The sequence below is a fragment of the Mustela nivalis genome (genome assembly GCF_964662115.1).
Source record: "Mustela nivalis genome assembly, chromosome: 18".
Classification (NCBI taxonomy): Eukaryota; Metazoa; Chordata; class Mammalia; order Carnivora; family Mustelidae; genus Mustela; species Mustela nivalis.
Window position 1 is genome coordinate 6,632,586 of NC_139037.1, and position 23,970 is coordinate 6,656,555.

The following is a 23,970-nucleotide window of genomic DNA, read 5'->3' on the forward strand; positions in this document are numbered from 1 at the left end:
CCGATGTGGGGTTCGATGTCAGGACCCCGAGATCATGAGCTGGGTGGAAATCAAGAGTTGGAGGCCCAACTGACTGCGCCACCCAGGCGCCCCCAGACATCTTTTAGATCACAACTTGGTAAGCCTTTCAAGTGGAAGGGGAAAAAGAAAACACCCACATGGCGGAGCCCATCAATAAATGAATGAGCGAACGGAATCAGGAAGGAAGCAAAAAGGCAGTCAGACCACGCTATAAACCACAGGTACCTTTCTCAGTTCTGTGTCATGTGCTATCCATCGAATTACCGCTTCGAACACGTATCTTTCGTTGCCGACATTTAGCTTCTCGAGAGAAATCACTTCTTTAAGCTTCTGCGGGCTGAGTTCTAAGAACTCTTCTGTGCTGCTGACGTCGCGGAAATGAGTCTCCAGGTACTCCGTGGCCAGGTAGTGGACGTGGTGCAGGCAGTAGTGGAGGGCGAAGTCACGGATGCCGATGCAGTTCTCGGCAGCGATGCAGCCTTCCAGAAACTCACAGCACAGGGTTTTGAGATCCGTCAGCAGGAGCAGGTCTGCTGCTTGTACAACATCTTGGATCGTATCTTCGTTCAGCCGGATCTGCAAGAGTATCATAAATATTTCATGCTTCGATGTACGTATTTAGAGCCCAGACCGCTAACCTCCTGGCTGAACCACATGAAAGCTCCCCTTCTGTGGGCAGTTTCACACACTCTGGGTGCTTCTTTTTCAAGAGGAGCTTCAGGGCACTGGCGAACAGAATGTGGCTGCTTGACTTTTGCTTGCACGGCCCTTGCCTTACCCACATGAAAGATCACGAACCCTTCCCGGGTACACGGTCCACGTTGCACGCTTCTAGAACTAAATGGCTGAAATGCTTGGGAGGTGGACCGTGCTGCCTTCTGGGGTAAACTGAAGAGGGTTTCTTTAAACACCATCAGCCAAACTGTGGCAAATCCCGCCTCCAGATACGCCACGTTCTGTCTCTCGCTGGATGGCACGGCAGACACACCACACCGGCCCCTTGGAGAGGGGAGGGCCCCGTCATTCCGAATGCCAGACATCGCATTTGGTACAACACGTACACCCTGGTCTCACAGCGACTTTCTGGAAGAAATCCCTAAGGTAAGATGGTTTATCATGGTTTATCATGATGAACTTCACTTTTCCTTAATCTTCTGCTGCTTCTTCCTCCCCTGGCTTGCAACACACAGGCGATGTGAAGAACCAAGCCTCAAAAATATGCCACAATCACAACGCCCCAGACTCTCCTCTCCCACAGAATGGGCGCTGGTCCTACACTCGGAAATGAGGAGGGGCTCCAGAGTACAGGACAGCAAGTAAAGTACTGTCCCATTTCGCACACTGTGTACCGCAGATACAGAAAAACAATGTATGACTAACAATCACCTTATAAAGTGAGCAATAAAACTGTGGAAAGAAGTGTGTCAAGTAAGTCACAACTAAGGGAAAATCTCCCGTTTACTTGACATATTAAGTTCAGCCACAGGACAGCAGATGGCTGTACATCGGTCAGATGCAGACATGTGAAAAAAACCCCACATTCCATCCTGACCAAACTGAACTGCCAGGTCAGGAGTCCGTTCTAACTCACATTGCAACTATGGCTGTAAACCATAATTAATTTTTTTTTGTCTATTTTTCTTTTCTTAAGCTGTAAGTAATTTTAACTGGGAACTAAACACAGAAGTCAATCTGTAAGTAAGGTTTCAAGATTCAAATCAAAGCCTGAATGGGAGTATGTTCTTACTGGCTTATAACTTGTTATAGCTGCTACTGAATTGATTTTGAAAAGTTAGAGGACAGACTGCTACTCAGCCTGGTTTTATGATGCTTCAAATTTATACTTTTATGATGCTTCCAATTATCTTTAATACTTTAAGGACTGTCCCCAAATCAATCTAAATTCATTTATTTTTAACAAGCATACACATAACCTTACATGCACCCCCATCCCCATGTTCAGAGCAAAGAGAAGGGGTAACATCATGAAATTAACCCAAAAACTTCAAAAAGAATGGCCATCACTGAGGTTGACTGAACGAATATAACCAGAGAAGGCAAGCGGTGTGTTAGAAAACAGGGAGGAGGTGGCTCTTACAAACAGGAAAGGTAAAATAAGATGAGGAAGGAATATGGGACAGAGTAAGAAAGAAGACCTCAAAAAGAGTAAAGATAAAATGCATTCTCACATAACGAAATGTAAGATACACTAACTTCTTCCTGTTAAAAAACTAGAACCAGTTCAACCTATGATTATTCATAAGAGCCCCCATGCTCCACTTTCAATCATGAAATCTGGGGTAGGGGCCTTGAGGATGGTAAAGAAAAAGAAAGAAGTCTAATCATTTAACACCTTCTTCCCGGGGTTTCGTTAAACCCCAGGAATGTAAACAGGCAGAGAGGTAAAGGGACATCAGCAAGAACGGGGTGCGACAGCGACGTCAGTCCTACTGACCCAGGCATCATGAATCCAATGCAAGGGCCTGTCATTTGTGTGAACCTTAAACTCTTTATTTCTATAAAATAATTCCCACTGCCCAAGGAAGCTCCCATTTCCAGGTGATGGGGTACAGAGCAAGATGGGAACTAAGGTTTGAAAACATAAAGACAGCCATGAAAGGAGCATCTCAGGCCCCTCCCATCTCACAATGGAAGGTGGAGATCAGAATGATAAATACAAACCTGGGACTGGGCTAAGATTTTACTCAGTCTGCTCTTCTTTTAAGAGCAAGGCCCCAGAAGAACAGTTGGGCAGCATTCCCAGCAGGAGAGATGCGTCACACAGACAATGACAGATGAAGAGGACAGTGTTGCTGGGTCATAGAATGGATGACAGAGACCCTCGCCCTGAGCCTGAGCAGCTCAGGGTAGACTAAGTAGACTAAGACTACTTAGTCTTCCTCCCTGTGAGTCTCAGCATACCTGCCCACTGAAGATGTAATCCAGGATCTCTCTCATAACCATTACCGATATCCCTTCAAGTTCAATCTTATAGGTTGATCCATCATCTTTTGGAGGATTATAGTTTAACTTTGTCCTAAGAAAGGGAAAAAAATGTAAAATTTCTATGAAAGAACAGAAATAGCTATAAATATTTATGTACTAAAACTCTATAAAGTAGATATTTATCAGCATATGAACCCCACCTAGGAAATGTAATTTGTTAACTTTAGATTAATATACATATACATATATTTATAACTTCTGACTACAAAATACTTTTTAAGAATGCTATTTCTTAAAAAACAAAAGAGACAACCATAGCTAAGAGTCACCTGAGTAAGGATCTCTACTTCACCCTGGGAGCCCCAGCTCTGTTAGGCTTACATTTTTTTTCACGTATTTAATTATCCAATTATTTTCAATAACGTAACAAAGACACCATGAACATCGCACCCAAAACACAAGCTAGGATCTTGACAAGAACCTGCTTCTACCCAGATGTTCCTTCTAACCATCCATCCCTCTGTTCTCCCCATCTGAAGTAACTATTGTCCCAAATCCCACATCTGATTTTCCCTTGCTTCTTTGTTATTCCCGCACCGATTAAACCACTCTCCTTGGGGCTGTGATCTGTACCGCCCTGTCACTCAGGTGTGGAATACCTCTTCATGTCTGTGGCCACATGTGTTCCCTCTTCTGTGAAACACATGTTAAGTTCAAGTCTTTTGTCATATTTAAAATGGAGTTAATTGTCTTCATATGGAAGTGTAGGAGTTCTTTATTAGATTGATATTAAACCTCTGGCAGACTTGGCATGTTTGTTTAAGGCAATGAATAATTTGAAGAATCATTTTTCATGGTGAATAAGTTTTTTCTGTCTTGTTGAAGAACTGGTACCTTAACCAAGGTATAAACAATGTTTATGATTTAGCAGTGAGGAAAGGTAAGACACAATCTAAACTGCACTTAAGAACCCCCCATCCTTTGAGGCTGGGAATTGGTTAAATGAGGCAGCTGTGGAAGGAGGGCGAGAGATGAGCCAAACACAGACACAGGCTGACAGAGGTAAGAAGGAGCTGAATTCCAAGGTCCTGCCTCCCCATATACACACAATTCCCATTAGGTCCTCCCCACCCAGCTCCAGGGCAAGGTAAGCGATTTACATTGTAAAGAATATAAAACAGAGGGTGGGTCTCTGGACAGGGGGGATATCAGACACATTTGAGGTAAGACTACTGCACAAAACCAGACAGAACAAATAGAATGTTTACACAGTGAATGCTGAGACCATCAATCTTTTTTCCCTCAATTCTGTTCTTAAATGTTGAAAGCCAGAACTACATCCTCCAGGCAAGAAACTAGAAGACTCTTTGGAGGATCTGACCAGCCCTGAAAGGAAAGACCTAAAGCTACGGACATAGGTCTTCCCCGAGAGCACATGATCTCAAACTTCGGGAGGAAAACTATTTCAAATCTAGATTTTGATAACCAGCCAAACTACCAATCCAATGTCAGGACAGAACAGATATTATCAGCTACACATGGTCCCCAAACAAATTATTTCCCTTGCGACCTTTCTCAGTGTGCTGCTGGAAAATGTGCCTCAACAATCAAGGGAGCAGATCAAGAAAGAGGAGGATTTCAGTAACTAAAAGACATGCTCCAACAGGGGAATAAAGGTAAGTCAATGTAGGGAATGGTACGGAATGTCCCGAAGCCAGCAGCTAGTAGAAGTAGAAGGAAGCCAGTCCACCCTGCTGCCAGGAGGAGGCCGTGGGAGACCCTGAAAAATGAAACTGATGGGATGAAATTGATGGGATAATGCATCTGGAGGTACCAAGAAAGTATTTAGGCAATCTTGTTTCCTTCCTGTACTTGTCTGCTATTCCTGCCTCTACAGTTTGTACTGTACTAAAGAGTTTCACTCAAAAGGTATTTCATTTCTGCTCACTGCATCTTGGGTTTATCTCTATGCCTAACAGTTAGTAAAGGAGGAGCAAAATTTCATCAATTCCCAACCAAGAGAGAAAAACCGTATTAGTGGTACAGCTAAGACCTAATCTGAAGTGCACTGTGTAGTCCTCCTGGCAGCACACGTGGCTCTTTTCACTTCGGATGTCATGACTATCTGAACTTCTCAGTTCGCTGTTGACACACTGCCTCTCAGCTCCAAATTCTCCCTTTTTGCATGCTCTCTGAAAATGGATCTGAGCCTCTTAAATAATTTTCCTTTGTCAGCTGGCATGACGTGAAGCGTTTCGTAGGGAGCGCCGGAAAGACGGTGCTTCCTGGTTCTGGTCTAGCAGCTTGGAAGGCTCCCACAACACAGCCAGGCTTCCCAGCATGGAGCGCCTGTGGTGCACGCTGCTGGCAGCACACGGCAGTCTCCCAGGAGCTCCCACTGGCAGCTCCGACCTCTCATGAGCAGCTTTCCCAGGCACCTGCGAGGACAGACTTCTGGCAAGTTCCAGCTGTGCGGCTTCTGCGCCATGCAGGTAGCTGTGCTGTGTCCTGTCCACAATGTGTGGAGCTCAGCCCAGGCTGGAGCTGTTCCTTCTGTGGGCTGTTCCTGTATTTTTTAGAGTTTTCCTTACCTCTTACTAGCTAATCCCTCTTAACTCCAACCTCTTGCTGCAGTTTTTATTCTTTATATTAGGCTTTCATTTGTGAAGTTACCATGTGGACTTTTTCTCTCAACGAGATCCAGGCTGAGGAAGTTGCTATTCAAAGGCTGCAGGCCTTTGACCGGAGGAACCACGCATGTTGTGGACGGTGGAAGGAGGAGCGGGACTGGACTGGGGAGAGAAGGGGCTACAAGCAGATCTTTCCTTGCTGCCCCCTTTCAGCGTTCAACCATGCGACTGCATCATTGCTGTGTTTGTGAAGTTGACTACATTGTCCTATGCTTTCACCATCAGAGCATTGTCTTCTCCCTCAGCGCGAGATGGCTAAGAGGACAGAAAAGAGATTCCTGTAGATACGAGTACTGGCCATTTCAGTCTTCTCTAAAATCAGATCCTTTTCAAAGCCCAGGAAAAAATCAATCATTGTAGATGCTTAGAGACATCTAAACATCTAATTTAAGCCTAAATTACATAAGTTTAATTATGGTTTAAATTCAGATCCCTACACCTGCCCCCAAACTTTCCCGTCTTCTAGCCCACGTCGGATCTCTCCGGGTACCATCTGTGCACGTTCCGCTCCTACCCATCTTGTCAAGACTGGCGAAAATGACAGTTCCACAAAGAGTTACTCCTTATCACTCCACCCTGCCACAAGCTGCACCTGTACCCTCACCTCCAAAGTGCAGGTAAAAATCATTTCTCCTGCTACAGATTTCCCAAGCCCTTTATATTACAAGTTCATCAAGTTCTGCGGTGAGTATGGTATTTAGGTACATATCCCATTCCCTATCCCCTTTATTTAACTGTAAGTTCCTGGAGGCCAGAGTCCTCTTCATCACTGTCACCTGACAATGGAGCCCAGTAGTTCACAAAGAACAGAAGTTCAACAGTTATTTGTAAAGTAAGTGTTGGAAGTGATAATGGTCTTCAAATAGTCACAGTACTGTCACATGAGATTTCCTTCCTACTTGACCTCAGGTTCTGTGAAGTGGAACCAGAAGTGATATGAGGAAGAGCGTCTCATAATCGCACCTGTCCAAGGCTGAAAGGACAGAAGCGCAGTGTTTCTCAAACTTTAATGTTCATCAGGGTCATCTAGGGGTCTTGATTCAGAAGGTCTTGGTGGGGCCTGAGTTTCTGCATTTGTAACAAGGTCTCATGCAGCACAGATGCTGCTGGTCTCCAGACCCCTCCGGGCAGCAAGGGGTTAATCGATGCTTCCCAAATAACCCACGGTGTGTTTGGTACTTGTAATCCATCTCAAATGAATACTTTGTAAGATATAATAAAAGTTCATTATAAATAAAGCAGAATGTACCACATGGCCACTCCAGTTATTAAGACTAGACTGTGTATTTGAAAGCTGCCAAGACAGCAGATCTTACAAGTTCTCATCACAAGAAAAAAAGTTGGGTAACTATGTAAGGTGACAGGTGAACTAGACTTACCATGGCGGTCGTTTTGTAATGTATACAAATATCCGAATCATTATGATGTTGAACACCTGAAGCTAACACAAGGTTATGTTGCTTATACCTCAATTTAAAAATGAAGGAATTATGAGAAAAATGAAATAAAAACACACGTAAAATGCAGGCCCCAATCATTTTATCATCAGAGTCAACAGATACAAAATTACTCTGTCAAATTGCTCTAAGTGCCTAAATGCTTAACCTCAGTGGGGCGCCTGGGTGGCTCAGTCGGTTAAGCATCCACCTTCTGCTCAGGTCACGATCCCAGGATCCTGGGATCGGGCTCCACATCGGGCGTCCTGCTCAGAGGGAAGCCTGCTTCTCCCTTTCTCTCTGCCTTCTCCCCAGCTCATGCTCCCTCTCTCTCTCAAATAAATAAAATCTTAAAAAACAAACAAACAAACAAAACACACTCTCAACCTCCAAGCCTGTACTTGTATTACGGCGGCTTGTTTTTGGAACAACCCCAGTGTGCAGACGTTCCTCGTAGGCTGGCTGATCCCCCATCTGTCAAGAATATGGGGAAGGCTTGTCTCGAGTCTCTTCCAATCCTAGCTGCTAAGAGTCACTCAAATCTGTTTTGAAATAGTCTTGCTTCAGAGGCTCCCGTCACTCGTTACTGCCTTCTCTCAGTTCTTGGAGAGCCGCTATCCCTTTCCAACTCAGTGACCTCAAATGTGTCTTATTCTCCCTCCTTTTGTCTTCCCTTTTTCCTGATTCCCCAGCTAAGTCACTAGATCCCTTTAGTTTTTGTCATTCTATCTTACATTTCTTTCCTTCAGGAAATACCTCAATTTGCCCCAAACTCACCAATTGACTGTCCTCAACCTCCAGCCCAGTTTTCTCCATAACGTTCCCCTTTCTATCTAGAATTTTCTCATCTTGCATATCATCTCTCTCTCCTCTGCTGCAGAGAATTTGGTGAACTGGACTGAGGGAGTTAACAAATTAAAAAAAAAAGAAAAAAAGCTCATCCAAAGAATTAATAACTGACAGTTCTGTTTTGTAAGTTAGCCCATTAAAAAAAAAAAAAAAAAAAACAGGAGGTAAATCAACTGTTTTTTTCAGTTCTTCATTTCTCCCCTAGGAAGCCATACGGTCATACCTAAATTTATTGGAAGTAGCAATATCTTGTTTTTATTTCAACATGATGTCAATGTACAAACTCTCTTCTGGAGAAGGCAGCAGTCTTAAAATACCACTTTGAGAATTTCACCACACGTGGAAAACACTAGAAATAATTGAGAGTATCATAAAATTGGGCCTCGGGTGTTCAGATATAAATATCCATGCCTGTCACATTCTTCCCTGGTTTTGTTTCTGGGGCAAGACATTTCCCCTCTCTGCCTCCATTTTCTCATTTGTAAAAAGAAGAGGTTAGATGAGGTGATCTGAGAGCTCTCCCATCCCCAAACATCTCTGGACAGAACTGCCGAAACAGGCCACTGAGTTCGTGCGCGGACTTGGCTTTGGAGGTGTCCCATGGAGTCCTAGAGGGTGAAGGCTGCCCCACTCAATCAGGGACGGAGGACTGATAACATGTGTGCCTGTGGGGCAATAACACGGGGTGAGTTTATTTTTCCTCCAATCACCTATCCTCTGGGCAGGCAAGCATTTATTTTCTGTCCTATTCAAACTGAACGGATGTGAAACAAAATCAATTTTTCTTTTTCTTGGCAACAGTGAAGAGAGATTTTATTTAAAAAAAAATTGTTGGTTCCTAGCTAATAAAGAAGCTGGTATTATTCAAAATTTTGCATCCATCAAAGAGGCCTACAACCTTTAAGTGAGTGTAACAAAGCCAAAGTAAACTGTTGGTTATAAATAGTTCTTTCCTCACCAGCTTCCAATTGCTGACAAAGTTCAATGTGTCTCAATGCCCAGGTAACCAGGCCTGGTTCTACTACTCTTCGAAGAACCACTTCAGACATCGCTGAATGAGATTTGATGTGAGAGTGACTTTTCTTCCTCTCTGATGCAAAAGCTTGTCTCCAACAAAAGCAAGGGCATGTACTCAAATAGAATGCAAGAGAATGTAAGGTTTAAGTCAAGATTTACAGAAATTCTGGGGTGACGCATGGGCATTACTCACATGGCTTTAAGTGATTCGTGTCGCCTCAAACCGTGTAGCTACTGACAGCAGGCTCTGCGAGATCTGAGCGGAGGGGCTCAGGCTCACCACTGCATTTGCCCATTTAAGCCAAACTCCTAATTCATATTCCTTGGGGGGACTCCTGTCTTATAGATGCTCCTCCCCTCCCCTTTCATCCTCATGAGCTCCTAAGAACCACATCAGAAATGGATGTTCAGGGCAGGGGAACACTCTTTGTGGTCCTACAATGATGGACACCTGTCACTGTACAATTGCCTTATCCCACAGAATGTACACCACCAAGAACGAACACTACCGTAAGCTAAGGGCTCTGGGTGACAGTGACGGGTCAGCGTGGGTCCAACAACTGTAACAAACGTCCCACTCTGGTGGGGGTACTGATAACGGGGGAGGTTATACGTGGTTGGGGGGGGGCTGGGATGGATGGGACATCTCTGTATCTGAACCAAATGGTCAATTTTGCCATGAACCTGAACTGCTCTAAAACATATATTCTATTTTGAAAGTGTATTGTTTTAGTCCCCATTCAACTTAATGAAATATAAATTGCCGGTAATAATTCCATCAACACAGGCACCCTCCCATGACAAGGCCTTTTTCTGGTCTGCTTTTTTATGGATAGGAAAACAGGAACCTGGCTTTCTAATGGTTCCTGTCACCCAAGAACACCACCTACATGATTTACATGGGTATCTGAGACAGGAGCAAGGGTCCCAGAGGGAAGCCCCACGGAGCCCCAAGGACCGGCGGGCTATGAACCAGGTGCCACAGACCTTTACGTGGGCTCCCTTCCCCCAGCACCGGGACCCACAAAGGCTCCCCAGCCAGCCACTGAGGTGCTCTTCCTATAGGAAGAATAGGATCATACAGAGTGGTCAGGATGCAGTGTGGAGAGGAAACCACTGGAAAACTTGGGCACGATGCCGCAGACATGGCCGGGATCTGCCACCAGCCTGACACTGCACACGGAGAGCAGGGATTTCCAAGTGGGAGTCCGGAAAGAACCAGCAGAGCGGGGACATGACCACATTCCTCATGTTATGATTCTAGGAGACAGCCTCACCCCCCGCGTGGCAATGCTAATGGAGCTTCGGCTTCATTTTCCCCTTTAATCTCCCTCTGTTCCTTTCTCTTCACCTCCACTGGGCTCTTCTTGCCTAGATGGATTAGTTTTCCCTGTCTTACCATCAAAACTCCCCTCCTCACACAGATGCTGCAATGACTCATAATTTGAATGGGTTTTAAGAGTAGCTCGTGAATCCGGCTTCCCAGAATTTTCTGGCAAGCTCTTCTAGAAAAGCAGATGCCTGGGTCCCATCCCAGAGCAACTGAGTCAGGTTCCAAGACTGTGTACATTTTAAAGGTTCCCCCGCTTATTGGGACACATTCCTTCAGCCCTGGAAGCTTCCCTTTACCCTGCACTCCCCCTAATCACATGTTTTAATCCTTCACTCACTTCAGGTCTCTGCTCTCAAGAGCAGTCCGGGTACCACCTCTAGCCCCCTCCCTGCTTCAGTTCTCCACTGAACTTAGCACCATCTCATAAACCGCATCTGTGTGATGTCGACACCCGGGAGACAGGACCTGTCTTGTGTAGCATCTGTCCCCTCCCCTCATCAACTGCCCGTACTGATCGGCTCCTGACAGATGCGCGTGGACTTGAATTAAGCCCAGCACGCAGCCCGGCTGGGGGACCCCCGGATTTCACCAGGGCAATGCCAGTCCCTGAAACAAAAGGAGCGCGCCTGCAGAAACGGCATTCCTGACCAGCCCAAGAGTCATGAGCGTTCCTGAGCGGCGCCCCGCTGGTTCACCCACACTGAGGGGAGCGGATGCTTCCCCAGCATCCAATCCCCATGTGTGTGAGTCAGCAGTTCAAGAACTGACTGTCCCCCAGCTGCAAAGTCACCCAAATGTCCACGGTGCCATCACCTGCCCCCGCGCTGAGGGCAAATGGAGGCTGGCCCGGAAGGCAGGCTGGGGGGGAGGGCTGCGGTCCGTGAGCGACCCCGCCTGAACGGCCGGCGGTCCATCCCTGCCTCACTGCCCTCTGTTCACCGTCACTAGCGCACTGCATGGCAAAATGCGAAGATTAGGGAAGGTTTCTGGAAAACCAAGCGTTTACTGCTCAGGTGTCATCCCACCAAGAAGCTTTTTAGCAATGAAGCTGAAGCAGAGCCGCCTCAGGTCTGAAGAGGCCCCGGTCACCGCGCCATCGTCCCCGACAACCTCCCGGCCCCGGCCACCACTGGCAGGTGGCACACACGGGGTCACAGAAACGTCTTCTGTTCTCCTCCTGACAGCACGCCATCCACTCTGAAGATGACAGGCAGTGTTCCTATCTACACCTGCTCTGAGTAAGCATGTCCAGTTACATCAGTATCTGCAAGAAACACAACACAAAGTGTGTGCCTTTGAGTCATGTGATCTGAACGAAGGAACAATTTATCTCAAGGGAGATAATGTTTTCAGATAGGAGAACAGGCGAGTGTGAACTACCTTCCGCAGGAGGAGAGCTTGAGAAAACTTCCGCAGGGTGTGCGTCTGGGGGACGGGGGTGGGGTGGGAGGCGGTAGACACGGCACATCCCAGGGCCTGCGGACTCACACAGCTGTAAATGACCTCACTTACTCTCTTACACCTGCACAAGCACGGCGACCCTGAAGGGAGAGAGAGGCAGGGGGACCAAACCCATAAGAACTGTGGTTCTGGGCCACTGACCTTGCCCTGAGTCCCTCTGCTAGTCCAGGCATGGCATCAAGCACTAGGGATGGGTTCAGAAATCAGATCTCAACTAGCTGTTGAGCCCCAGTGTCGAGGAAATGATAAATCATCGCTTCTAACCTTGGGCTTCAGGTCAGTAAAATGCAATGTTACAAGTTGTTTCCGGGAGTCTAAAGCCTCTAGCATTATGTCCCAGAATAAATCTCTTCCCCAGCCCACTGGAAGTCTGTTCCTCCCCAGGCCGTCCCCATCTCAGGACAGGGTGCTATTCTCCATGCAGCCGCGTGAGCCTGACATCAGGAGTCTAATCAATAACAGTTACAAAGTTACAAAGCTTGATACTCAAACTGGTGAGTGTAAGTTAATGAGGCATGGACTACTTCCATCATCTCCAAGCGTCGCCCTGTAATTGCTAATCACAAAGAGAAAACCAGTGGATTAAACCAGTGGATGCCATCTTTAACCATGTGATCGACGAACGTCATCTAATGCTGGGACAAACCGTGGTGGGGCTGTGACGGAGTACATGGAGGAGGATGGGACATCACTCCCCTGCTATTCTTGCCGCAGAATGCAGAACCGCAATCTAACTGGAAGAAATCAAACAAACCCAAGTTCCTTAACTGTCTACCAAATAACTGATCAGTACGTGCCAAGGCCACGAAAAGGGAAAACGTTGGAACTGTCACAGGAGGGACAGAGGAGGAGGTCAAAGGGACAAGGCAAGTGAATCACTATAAATACTGTGCAGTGGGCGCTGTGCTAAGCAAAAGGGAGGCAAAAAGTCAGCTCTCTAGGGAGAGAGGTCAGAAAAGGCTTCCCAGAGGTGGCACCTGCATGGGGCCTCAGGTGAGTGTTTTACACCAAGAAGGAAGGACAGCACAGGCAGTGAGGTATGAGGTATTGTACGTCCAAGGAACGATAGGGGCGAGCAGGTTAACAAGGCTGGAGAGAGAAGCACATGGGGAAGGAGGGTGGGGACAAGCCAGCTTCTGGAGGACGTGCACATATGTGTGTGCGCGCACACACACACACACACACACACGGACTTCACCTCAAGGGAAATGGAACTGTGCATGAGGAATTTTTTAAAAATCTTTTTATTCTGAAATAATTTTAAACTTACAGAAAAGGTTTTAATCGTAGAGTTCCTGTATCCCCCCTCAGGTGGCTTCCACTTGTGTTAGGATCGTAAATAATCTTAGTACAACTATCAACACTAAGAACTAAAAACTGGTATAAAACTGTTAAATAAATTATGGACTTTATTCACATTTCACCAGTTTTTCTCCTAGTGTCTTCTCTCTGTTCTGGGGTTCAATTTAGGGTTCCAAACTTCAGCTCATGATTATGTCTCTAACTTGTGACAGTCCTTCAAATTTTCACCTTTTAAGGCCTTGACTCTTTGGTGAGTAGTGGTTAATTATTTTGTAAAAGGTCCCTCAGGTTGGGTTTAATTTCTTAGACTGATAACATACTTTTAGCAGGAACCCTACAGAAGTGAGATCATGTCCTTCTGTGTAGCATTTCACAATGCTGATGTGTATGAGGTCAACCTCGGCCATTTGGCTATGATGACGTCCGCTGGGCTTCTTTTTTTATTTTTTATTTTTTTTTATTTTTGATTTTTATTTATTTATTTGACAGGCAGAGATCACAAGTAGGCTGAGAGGCAGGCAGAGAGAGAGAGAGGAGGAAGCAGGCTCCCCGCCAAGCAGAGAGCCCGATGCGGGGCTCGATCCCACGACCCTGGGATCATGACCTGAGCTGAAGGCAGAGGCTTTAACCCACTGAGCCACCCAGGCGCCCCCCGCTGGGCTTCTCCACGAAGAATTTAAAGTCACTATTTATCCCTTTGTTACTATTACATCCACCAAAGAAGATAATTTGGAATATACGAATATCCTTTTTTAAAAAGGATTTTATTTATTTATTTGATAGAAATCATAGAGGGCAGGAAGAGGGAAAAGCAGCCTCCCTGCTGATCAGAGAGCCTGATGCAGGGCTGGATCCCAGGACCCTGAGATCATGACTTAAGCCAAAGGCAGACGCTCAATCAACTGAGCCACCCAGACACTCCCAAATATCCTTTTTCTCCGCCAAGTCTTGCCCACTAATTTCAGTATCCACTGGTGGATCTTGCCTTTTACAATTATTATCATGCTCAAATGATGATTTTCTATTCTTTTATTCCATCTATACTTATTAATGGAAATTCTTTTGTAAGGAAGAGCTATCTCAGGACACCTCGGTGGCTGAGTCAGTTAAGTGTCCAGTTCTTGGCTTCAGCTCAGGTCATGATTTCAGGGTCATGAGATCAAGCCTTGTGTCGGGCTCTGTGCTGGACATGGAGTTGGCTTATGATTCTCCTTCTCCCTGGGCTTGGTTGGGCATGTGTGTTCTCTCTCAAAAAATTTCTTTTATAAAACTGAAAAATAAAAGCTATCTCTTCTCCTACTGATTCACCCATTCATTCATTTACTCGTGCCTATACATGTGGATATGTATTACATTGTACGATTTATGATCCAATGTTACTGACATTCATTTCCTTGTTCAAACTGCCAAAGCTTTGGCCACTGAGAGTTCCTTCCCATTGGCTCTCTCATCTTTTGGGCACCTCCTTACTTTCTGGCAAATACTCTAGGCTCATGGTGTATTTTTCCTGCTCCAGTACCTGCATCAACCTCATCGCGGAAGCCATTAGTTCTAGGCATTATCTAATTACATTCTAGAAGCATCAGCGCGGCAGCAGCAGCATGGAGGACTGATGGGGACAGAGCACGGAGGCTCCGTCACCTTTCAGAACTAGTAACAGCTGGAATGTGAGCAGCAGTGACGGTGAAGAGGAGAAAGGCTGCAGATGTGAGAGGCCAAAACCACTGGCTGTGGCATCACGTATGTGTGTGGGGAGGGCACATCCCCAAGGTTTTTGAATTTCTCCCAGGGAGTCTGGCAGTATACTGACCACCCACCTGGGGGAGGAGAGCTGGCCTGGGGGTGGGTGGGGCCGAGCAGCCCGGCAGCAGGCTGTCAGGGATATTAGGCCTGGTGCTCAGGAGAGAGGCCGAGGTAGCTGCATCTCTGGAGCAGATGATGTTGTCAGAGAGCGGAGGGGAGGCCAGAAGCTTGTACCACATCACATATAGGGACAGACAGGGCGGAGAGCCAGAAAAGCCAACTATACGGGAAATGGGACAAGCGGGGTCACAGAAGCCTGGAGAGACCAAGTGTCAAGAAAATGACCAAGAGTGATAAATACAGCAGATGGGTTGAGCTGGATAAACACTTCCAAATTTTCACCAGAGCGTTGGTGGTACAGTGGTTAGCATAGCTGCCTTCCAAGTTTTCACCAGATTTGGCAATCCTATTTAGCAATTTGGAAAAACGGGTTTAATGGAGTGATAAGATAGGAGAAGAGAGAAGGAAAAAGAGGTGGTAAGACCGTGGACAAGATAAATAGACACTCTAGTTTGAAGAATTACGTGCTTCAATTATGTGTGGGGCGCCTGGAGGGCTCAGGTGGTTAAGCCTCTGACTCTTGATCTTAGCTCAGGTCTTGATCTCAGGGTTTTGAGTTCAAGCCCCACGCTGGGCTCCATGCTTGGCATGGAACCTACTTAAAATTAATTAATTAATATTAAATTAGATTTTTTTAAAAAGTCATGCACTTGTTAGCAGAGGACACAGAGATACATCCGCTGGACATCTGCATGTCTGCCACATAGCAGGCAGTGGAAGCGGCCCAGGCATGCCTCTGAGCCAAGGGAAGGAGCCAGAGGGAAGGGAAAAAATAAAAGATACAGAAGGAAGAAGACAATGTGACAGAACAACCACCCAGAAGAAAGAGAAGACGGGAGGGTGGGTCAGGGAAAATCAGCCTGGACTACGGATCTCTGCTCTACCCAAGGCTGGTCCGCAAAGCATTATTCTATGATTTAGACAGCTTTAAAGGTGATCTTCCGAGTTAGTCTCTATGTGCAAATTCTTTAAAAAACTTAATACTCTAGGGTCAAGAATCAACAAACTACAACCTATAGCCTGTTTCTGGAGGGCCTCTGGGCTAAAAATGGTTTTTATATTTTTAAAAGGTCGTTAGAACAAAAACAAAGAGGACTATGTGACAGAGGCCACCTGTGGTCTAAAAAGCCTAAAACACTGGACTCTACAGAAAAACTTCACCAAACTCTCCTCTAAATATTTTTAGAGTAACAAGCATACAACATTTAAAAAAATCTGGTCTAAAAGATAGGCCAAACAGCAATAACTTTGAGAAAACACTTGCAAGAGTGACAAGGCCACAGTGATAGGCCTGAGGGAAAAAACATCAGATACACTGCCAAGGTCTTTCCGTGATAATCCAGTCTTCCTGGACGGTGATCTGGTTTTATTCTCCAAGAAGAAATCTGTACTAGCTTCAGAAACAGATGTACTGGGCACACAGCCCCCAAAGTAGGCTTACATGTACCCACAAAAAAAAACAAAGAAAAAAGAAAACACCCCCCTCTTTTTTTCCCCTAATTTGCTTATTATAGAGTTGCTATTCGGAAGGAAAGAAGAACTGGAAATTAACATGTCAAAGGGAAAGGATGAAACGAGTTGCATCATACAGCAAGATGACGTAGTACAACTCGCTATTAAAAAGGATGAACAGGGCGTGAGACTGAGCTGTAAGGAGAGGGAAAGCTCTAGTGCAAGTGACAGGTCTACCTGGGAGACGATGATGATGACGATGACAGCAATTAAGTACACTGTTCAGAACCAGAATAAAGGCTCACATAAATAACTCTCATGCGATCTTCCGTGATTTTTTGTGTAGATTCTTAAAATTTAAACCTGGTTCTTGTAATTTTGCAAGTAAAGCAATCCATAAAATTTACTTCTCAGAAGACAAGGTTTGAAAATGCATGTTAAAATTTTAAGATGAGTTCAAAGGCAGAATCATGATGCAGCAAACTTGTGAAGCAAAAAATTCCTCTAGAATGAAACAAGCCTAAGCCCTCACTCCGGTCACACCCTGACCTTCTGGAAACGCATATAAAAGACAGACATTTCATGCCACAACCTGTCAGGAGAGCTCCAGATTTTCTGCTCAGGATGCATTTCTAGATGCTATTTAAGAGAGGCGCCTTCTGCGCCCTTTGAAGACCCCATGCACGCGGTCCTCCCTTTGGTTTGGGGGCACTTCTGACACGGATTCTCTACGGGGAAGCTGGCTCCTCTGCCTCTTTTCTGCGACAGGATACGAAGTACCACAGAACTTCTGCTTGTCTACTCACCTTCTGTTCCCTCCTTCCCAACGTTAAGAGTTAGAAGGAGGACTTACACTCCTAAATAATATTCTCCTAAAGGAGAAGTAAGAATTTTTACAACTTGTTATTGTGTTTGTAGTTATCCTTTCAAAGCAGTTTCAAACCAGAGTATGAAGTGAAGGTTGAGAAACGGGGTTTTGGGTTTTGTTTTTTTGTTTTGTTTTGTTTTTCTCCTTTTTGAAGAAGGAGATAGTGGAGGTAGAGAAAACCAGAAGCAAAGCACAGCCTCCAACACGGCCCTTCAGCTCCCTTTCATAAAGGGTGGGCTGAGCCCCTCTCCAGCAGCTTCAAGCCGCCTTCTCGCTTCTGGCGCCTCCATAATTTACAATCTACGGTTATAAACTTCACCAAACTACTTGAAGCTCAAAGTGCCTTCCAAAATGTTGTCAAGGGAATGAATGCTTCTCAATGAATTCTTTAGTCATGTCATAACAAAAGCGATCTCACTGGAGCTGCTCCTTCTGAATAAAGAATTTGGTCCCTTCTTCTCCAGGTTTCTTGGCACCAGAAATGGCTGGTTGGGTTGACTGTGCATCTAAAATGGGGCAAATTAAAGACTCTCTGGTAGTAACTTCTGTCACAGGACGGTTGATTCTGTCTCTCTACACTATCCCCAGCACACAGTCACTCAGCAAAATGTTACAGGAAAGAGTGTAGCCCTGTCTGGGAGCAGCGTGTCAGCATCCTGGACTCTGACCTTCCACGTCTTCGTCAGGACTTACAGACAGCAGTCAACTCAGTGCTCTCGTGGACGGGCTTTCCGGTAATGAGCTTAGGGCCTCTGGCCCTGGAGATAAAGATGAGGCTCTGAAAGCACCCAGTGCCCCTGTCTATTCTAATTGTCCCCACCGAACAAAAGACAGGCAGCGCTGAAGGCACAGGCGATAGGCTAAAGGAGTCTGTAGGAGGGAGCGACTGTTTGGCCGAACGGGGAGAATGTGAGGAAGGGATATCGGAGCCAGGCCCTGAAGGAGGAATACACATGTTATCTGTCACAAATGAGGAGGTACGGACGGCACAGACAAGAAATGCCGCAAAAATAAACATTCATATTCACAGATCTGTGGAGCACTCGTAGAATTTTCAAGAACCAGAAGAGTCTAATGAAGATGTTTATTCAGCAATGTTACCCCAAATTCAACACAAAAACAGAATGTTATGCTTCCCACTTTCTTTACGCAGCCAGGCTTGAAATCTGCTACCTCCTCCTCCTCCGTCCCCACATTCAGAGAACGGCGGGCTGCCTTCTTTCCTAAGCCTGGATACTGGCTTCACCCGGTCCCCAGGACGCTGCCATGGCGAGCCGTCCCCATCAGCCAGCAACTCCAGGGCCCCCCAAGCCCTGTGGATATACAACAACCAAGTCCCCTTCCAAGGCTCCAGTCATCGTACTAGTGCTTAATGAGTGCATGAGATCTAAACTTGTTAGCTGGCGCTCAAGAAGCCCGCTCTCACCTGCCTGTCCATCCACACTTGCCACCATCCCTACCCGAGCCTCCAGTCCAGTCCCATCAGTCTACTGACTGCCTGAGCACACACCTCCTGACGCTGTGCTTAACCTCCCTCCTGCCCCACTCACCTGCTAGTCCTTCTCTTCAAGGCTTTGTCCAAAGGCTTTGTTTTCCTGCATGAAACCTTACATGACAACCCAAGTACTCTTCCTCTGCACAACTCCTAGAGCCACAAGCATCTATCTATACAACTAAAATATAGTCCCATACTTTGGGACTTGTCTTTGCACAAGTAAGCTGTGAACTTTGAGAACAGAATCTTTTAAAGTTATTCCCAATTTAATACTCACAGTAAGTGATAAGCATTGTTGACCGGTGAACCTAGCTTCTCTTGAGGCATCTTCTCACCGACAAGTCCTATCCCCACTACCCCTAACCCAGGCAGTTTACTCTGACTCTGACCAGCCCTAGTCCAGGGAGGGACTCCTTATTTCCCGTCCCAACAATGGCAGCACCCTCCTAAGTAAGAGTACATCTCCTCCTTCTTATAAGCCTCAGTGTCTATCCATTACCTCGAAAACAGCACCTCAACCCCTGCATGGACTAAACTATGTTGGGAGATTATATTGGGTCCTGTCTTCAAACCCCAACACCTCCCCAGTCGGCTCCCAATATACATCCAGCAACTCAGGGAAATGCTACAGTGAAAGTTTCAACTTACGGGAGGGCAGTGTGAGCGCCAACCCAGGACAACAGGGCCCTGCCCACCCTCTCATCTTGTTTCATGCCGTCCTACCTGCTGCTCACCGTCTCGTCCTGCTGGTGTTCTTCTGCCCCACCCCCTGCCCCAATCCAGTGTGCCCGTCTGTTCTGGTCTCTGGACCGCAGCACTTGGTTTCCCGTGCCCGCTGTGTTCCGCACCCCCCCCCCAACCCCCTGAGGGGTTTGTTTGCTCAGGTCAAATCCTCATCTTCCACCTACAGACCCTCAGAGGGGTGCTCCTTCCACCCGGACCAGCAGCAACCATGTCCATCCCTTACATCTCTCTGTGGCAGATGTCTTCACTGTCCGCCTCCTCAGATGGACTCAGTGGGGGCTGGAGCCCCGGGCGCCCAGGATACAGCTGTGCTGCACAAAAATGCTCAAGAAAAGTTTAGTGAATGAACGAGCCAATTAGGGAACCTTGACGGAGGATCCATGTTCTCTACTTAAAGACCGTTGTTTTTGTTAAGATGATTAACTGAGGTCACTAATGTAGTACTGAATAATCAGATGAGTCCTTTAAATACACTTTTACAGCATTTTTAGAATGATCTAACCAAAAATGAAGTCAGTCCCTTCTTTCCCCATTCTTGAAATGGACAGTACACGCAACATCAGGATATATTTCATCAGTATTGAAAAATTCAGCAAATGTCAAAAATACTTTGACAAGTCTTTGGTCCTAGGTTTATTTCCTTGACTAGCCCCATAGAGTAGAACAAGTAACTCGAGGGATTAGGTCTCCATGTACTCAGTCTCCGTTCTGACACTGTGTGTGGGAGACACACTCAAACAGCAGCCGCACACAAAGAAAACCAAGCCTCTGAAAGTGCTATACCCTGTCAACCAGTGAAATGCAAGCTCCTTGTCTGTCACCTGTCACAGGAGTCTCTGCAGCACCTAGCTGTCACTGAGTATCTTCTGGTGTATTTGATGAACAGACGCTAAACCCATAATCAAGCCCCTAGACCGTGAACACAAATGACGTTAGGTTCCTTTATGGCCAAGTCTAGTTGCGATGAATTAACACAGTACATTTCATACTTCAAGACAATGCTAACTTTTTTTCTTTTTACAATGGATTTTCTTTTCTTTTTTTAAAAAATTTATTAATTTGGGCGGGGGGGGGGGCCCTGGGTGGCTCAGTGGGTTAAGCCTCTGCCTTTGGCTCTGTTCATGATCCCAGGGTCCTGGGATAGAGCCCCACATTGGGCTCTCTGCTCAGCAGGGAGCCTGCTTCCTCCTCTCTCTCTGCCTGCCCCTCTGCCTACTTGTGATCTCTCTCTGTCAAATAAATAAGTAAAATCTTCAAAAAAAATTTATTCATTTGGGAGAGCTACAGACACAGAGGGAGAGGGAGAAGCACACTCCCTGCTGAGCAGGGAGCCTGACCCTGGGCTTGAACCCAACCTAGAGATCATGACCTGAGCCAAAGGCAGATGCTTAACCGACCAAGCCACCCAGGTGCCCCTCTTTTCTTTTTGACTTGAGTAGAACTGACACCTCATGTTACCTTAGTTTCAGGTGGACAGCACAGTAACTCACGAAGTGTATACACTATACTGTGCTCACCACAAGCGTGGCCACCATCTGTCCCCATACAGTGCTATGACATATCACTGACTATATTCCTTATACTGTGCCTTGTATTCCCATGACTTACCCCTTCCATGACTGGAAGCCTGTATATCTCTCTCTTTTTAACCCATTTTGCCCAAACTGCTCCCGTCCCAGCCCCTCCTGCCAAGGGGGGCCATCAGTTTGTCCTCTGTAATTTTAGGTCTGATTTTTTGCTTTTTGTTGTTTACTAATTTGTTGCTTTTATTTTTTTTAGATTTTGCTTGCTTATGCATGAAATCATATGGTATTTGTCTTTCTCGGTCTGACTTATTTCATTTAGCATAAAACCCTCTCAGTCCTACTGTGCTGTCTCGAATGGCATGACCCCATCCCTTCTGTAGTTGTGTAATATTCCACTGCGTGTGTGTGTGTATATGTGTGTATATTTTAGCCCTTCTAACAGGTATACAGTGATCACTCATTGCGGCTTTGATGTGCATTTCCCTGATGGTGAGTGATGTCTAATGTTGTGTTGTCTTCTTTGGGACTAAGGACAAAAAACCTTAACAAGATTTTATTTTCCTTAAGTAGTCTATTTTTCTAAATCTCTGAAAAGAGGGGAAAATATTATAATTTATTCCCACAGAGGAATGGAATCAGCGAACATTAGACCATCGTTTTACAGCTAAGTCACTTTTTGGCAGTCAATACCAAGAAAAAAGACTTCACTCTCTGCTCTTGGGGGTCAAGAGCTCCCACTGAGCACCAGAGGGCATTGAGACAGACACGTGACTTTCCCCGCCCAAGAACTACAGATGTCACCTTTACCTCAGCCTTTGATCCCTTCTTTGGACTCAGCCTGTCTCAGGGGATGGAGAACCCAGGTGAAGCACTTGAATTCAAGGTTGCAGCCACGGTCTGCCACTGTCACACCCCACACCTCTGAGTCTCCACCTTTAACCTAGAATTCTAACTTACAAATTATTCATTTATATTACAGCTTCCGTACACAAAATGATAGACTTGTCTCCTGCCGAAGGATCTTATGGCTCCCTGAAGGACTAACCTCACAGTACTCATAAGCCAAACGACTCCTTATTTGTCCTAATTATGTTTTCTTTATGGATTATAAATAGATTTTAACCCTCACTTTGATATCATGAGACAAACTGATTAGCAGTTTAAACAATGGATACAGTGGCTTTGTAATCTGTACGCTTAGGCTATATTACCCAAATCTATATCCTAAGAACCAGAGTTTGTGGAAATCGCTTTACTTGACTCTCTAAATTGCACAAGAGAAATTACTTTAAAAACACTGAAGAGGACTTACCAGGGAAAATACAAACTGTGAGAAGAGGCAGAAGTTAAAGGCTATAGGTTAAAGAATGAGAACTTAATCAGTGCTCACAGAGATGTTTTACATCTATCACATACACTATTAATCAAAATAGCAATCCTCAGGAAAGTTCTACTGTAAGTTTAAACACTCAATGTTTCCCTTTATATCAGATCCACTAGTCTAACAAGAATTTCATTGATTTGTTTCACCATTTGAAACTTTCCAAACACCTCTTCAGAATTAGAACATTCACTGCTACTAGCAGGCAGCCACTATCTCAGATGAATAAAAACCTTTAAGCTGAAATGAGCAACCTATGTTGGACTTAGAGCTCCAATTTGCAAGTGCTTAGTTTTCCTTAGAAGCCAGAGAAAAGGCTGCATTGGACCTTCTGAAACAGAACATACTTTAATATCAGTTCTGAAAACCTCACATAAGAAAAGGGTTTCTTTGAACACGACTGCAAACACCAGAAAGGAGGGGAAGGTGAAAGAGAAGGAGGAGAAGGGGGAGAAGGAAGAAGGGGAAAAAAAGAAAAAACACTAACTTTGCATTGATGACTGTAAGCCCTCAGGACAGACTGCATCTTGTGAAGTCGTTCAGGATGCCTTACAGCGGCTGGACGAAAACAAGGCCCAGATCCATTAAAAGATACTCAGGCCTGACTTACATCCCCAGCACCATGAAGGAACAGCAAGAGGCAGATGTCATCATTTGAATTTAAGGATGCTCACGTCTCAGCAAGAGTCTCAGAACTGGGAGCTTCTAGCTGAACCCTTAGGTACTAAGGAACTTCACAGGTTACAGTCACCATTCAAAATCCCGTGGCAGGAGCGGCCGCACCTAGGGGACCAAAAACCCAAAGCACCAGTGAAAGAAAAGGGACTTGGGCACCAACAGCATGCTCTGCACACAGAGACAAACTAATGGATATTAGTACCGATCAAGTACAGGACAGGTTTCGGGTGCCCAAAGAAAGGATGTTGACAATTTCCACGCTGCTCCGAAACTACTCCTTAAGTAGTTCATCAGCATCATCTATGAGTCAAAGTTTAGATTTAAATGGCCAAACAGGCTCATCGATAATTAGGCCTTGGAATACACCCAGAGTAACAGCATAGAGTCAATGTTTGTTACAAAATAGCTCTATGGGGCTGGATTCCTAGAACAGAATACCCAACCAAATCATGTGAGAAAGGGCAGAGGAAATGCCTTAACGTCAATGCACAACAAAGCTTTAAATGATACAATAAAGCTGTAAGAACAGAAACATATACACACAAAACAAAATGAAAATAGCATGGAGCCACCCAATTCAGACTTAAAGGGGATTTGCTGTTCATGTGGCCTGGCCAACCTCACTTTGCAGATGAGGAAACCAAGTCCCGGAAAATGAATCCAAGATGACCTAGATTGGTTTCTGGGCCCAGTGTCTCTACTCCACCTTCCCAAGACCAGCTTTCCCTGAAAAAAAAAAAAAAAAAAAAAAAAAAACAAGGGGGGAAAGCTGCCATTCTTACCGTTGGCTGACTCAAGGGATCTAAAAATCTTGAGAATCTTTCTTCCCTTTACTCACCATGACGAAGAGCTAAACAATTAACACTCCAACAGTTCCCCAGAAAAAAACCGAAATTCTCAAAAGTGAA

General features: G+C 45.5%; 1 protein-coding gene and 1 long non-coding RNA gene across 4 annotated transcripts in view; one reads left to right on the forward strand and one right to left on the reverse strand.

Annotated features, from left to right (window-relative positions):
* GAN (gigaxonin) overlaps positions 1–23,970 on the reverse strand; it is a 60,135-nt gene that overhangs the window by 31,790 nt on the left and 4,375 nt on the right. For 2 of the 3 annotated variants that reach the window (XM_082711042.1, XM_082711043.1), the window contains exons 2-3: positions 2,944–3,058; positions 247–597 (exon numbers count right to left, since the gene is read on the reverse strand). In XM_082711042.1, coding sequence (XP_082567168.1) covers positions 247–597; positions 2,944–3,058 — 466 coding nt within the window. The remainder of the gene's footprint in view (positions 1–246; positions 598–2,943; positions 3,059–23,970) is intronic. The other variant, XM_082711044.1, reaches the window with a different exon arrangement.
* LOC309853217 lies at positions 14,651–16,714 on the forward strand. Its single transcript, XR_014305581.1, has 2 exons — positions 14,651–14,795; positions 16,433–16,714. It is a non-coding gene; the product is annotated as an uncharacterized lncRNA (long non-coding RNA).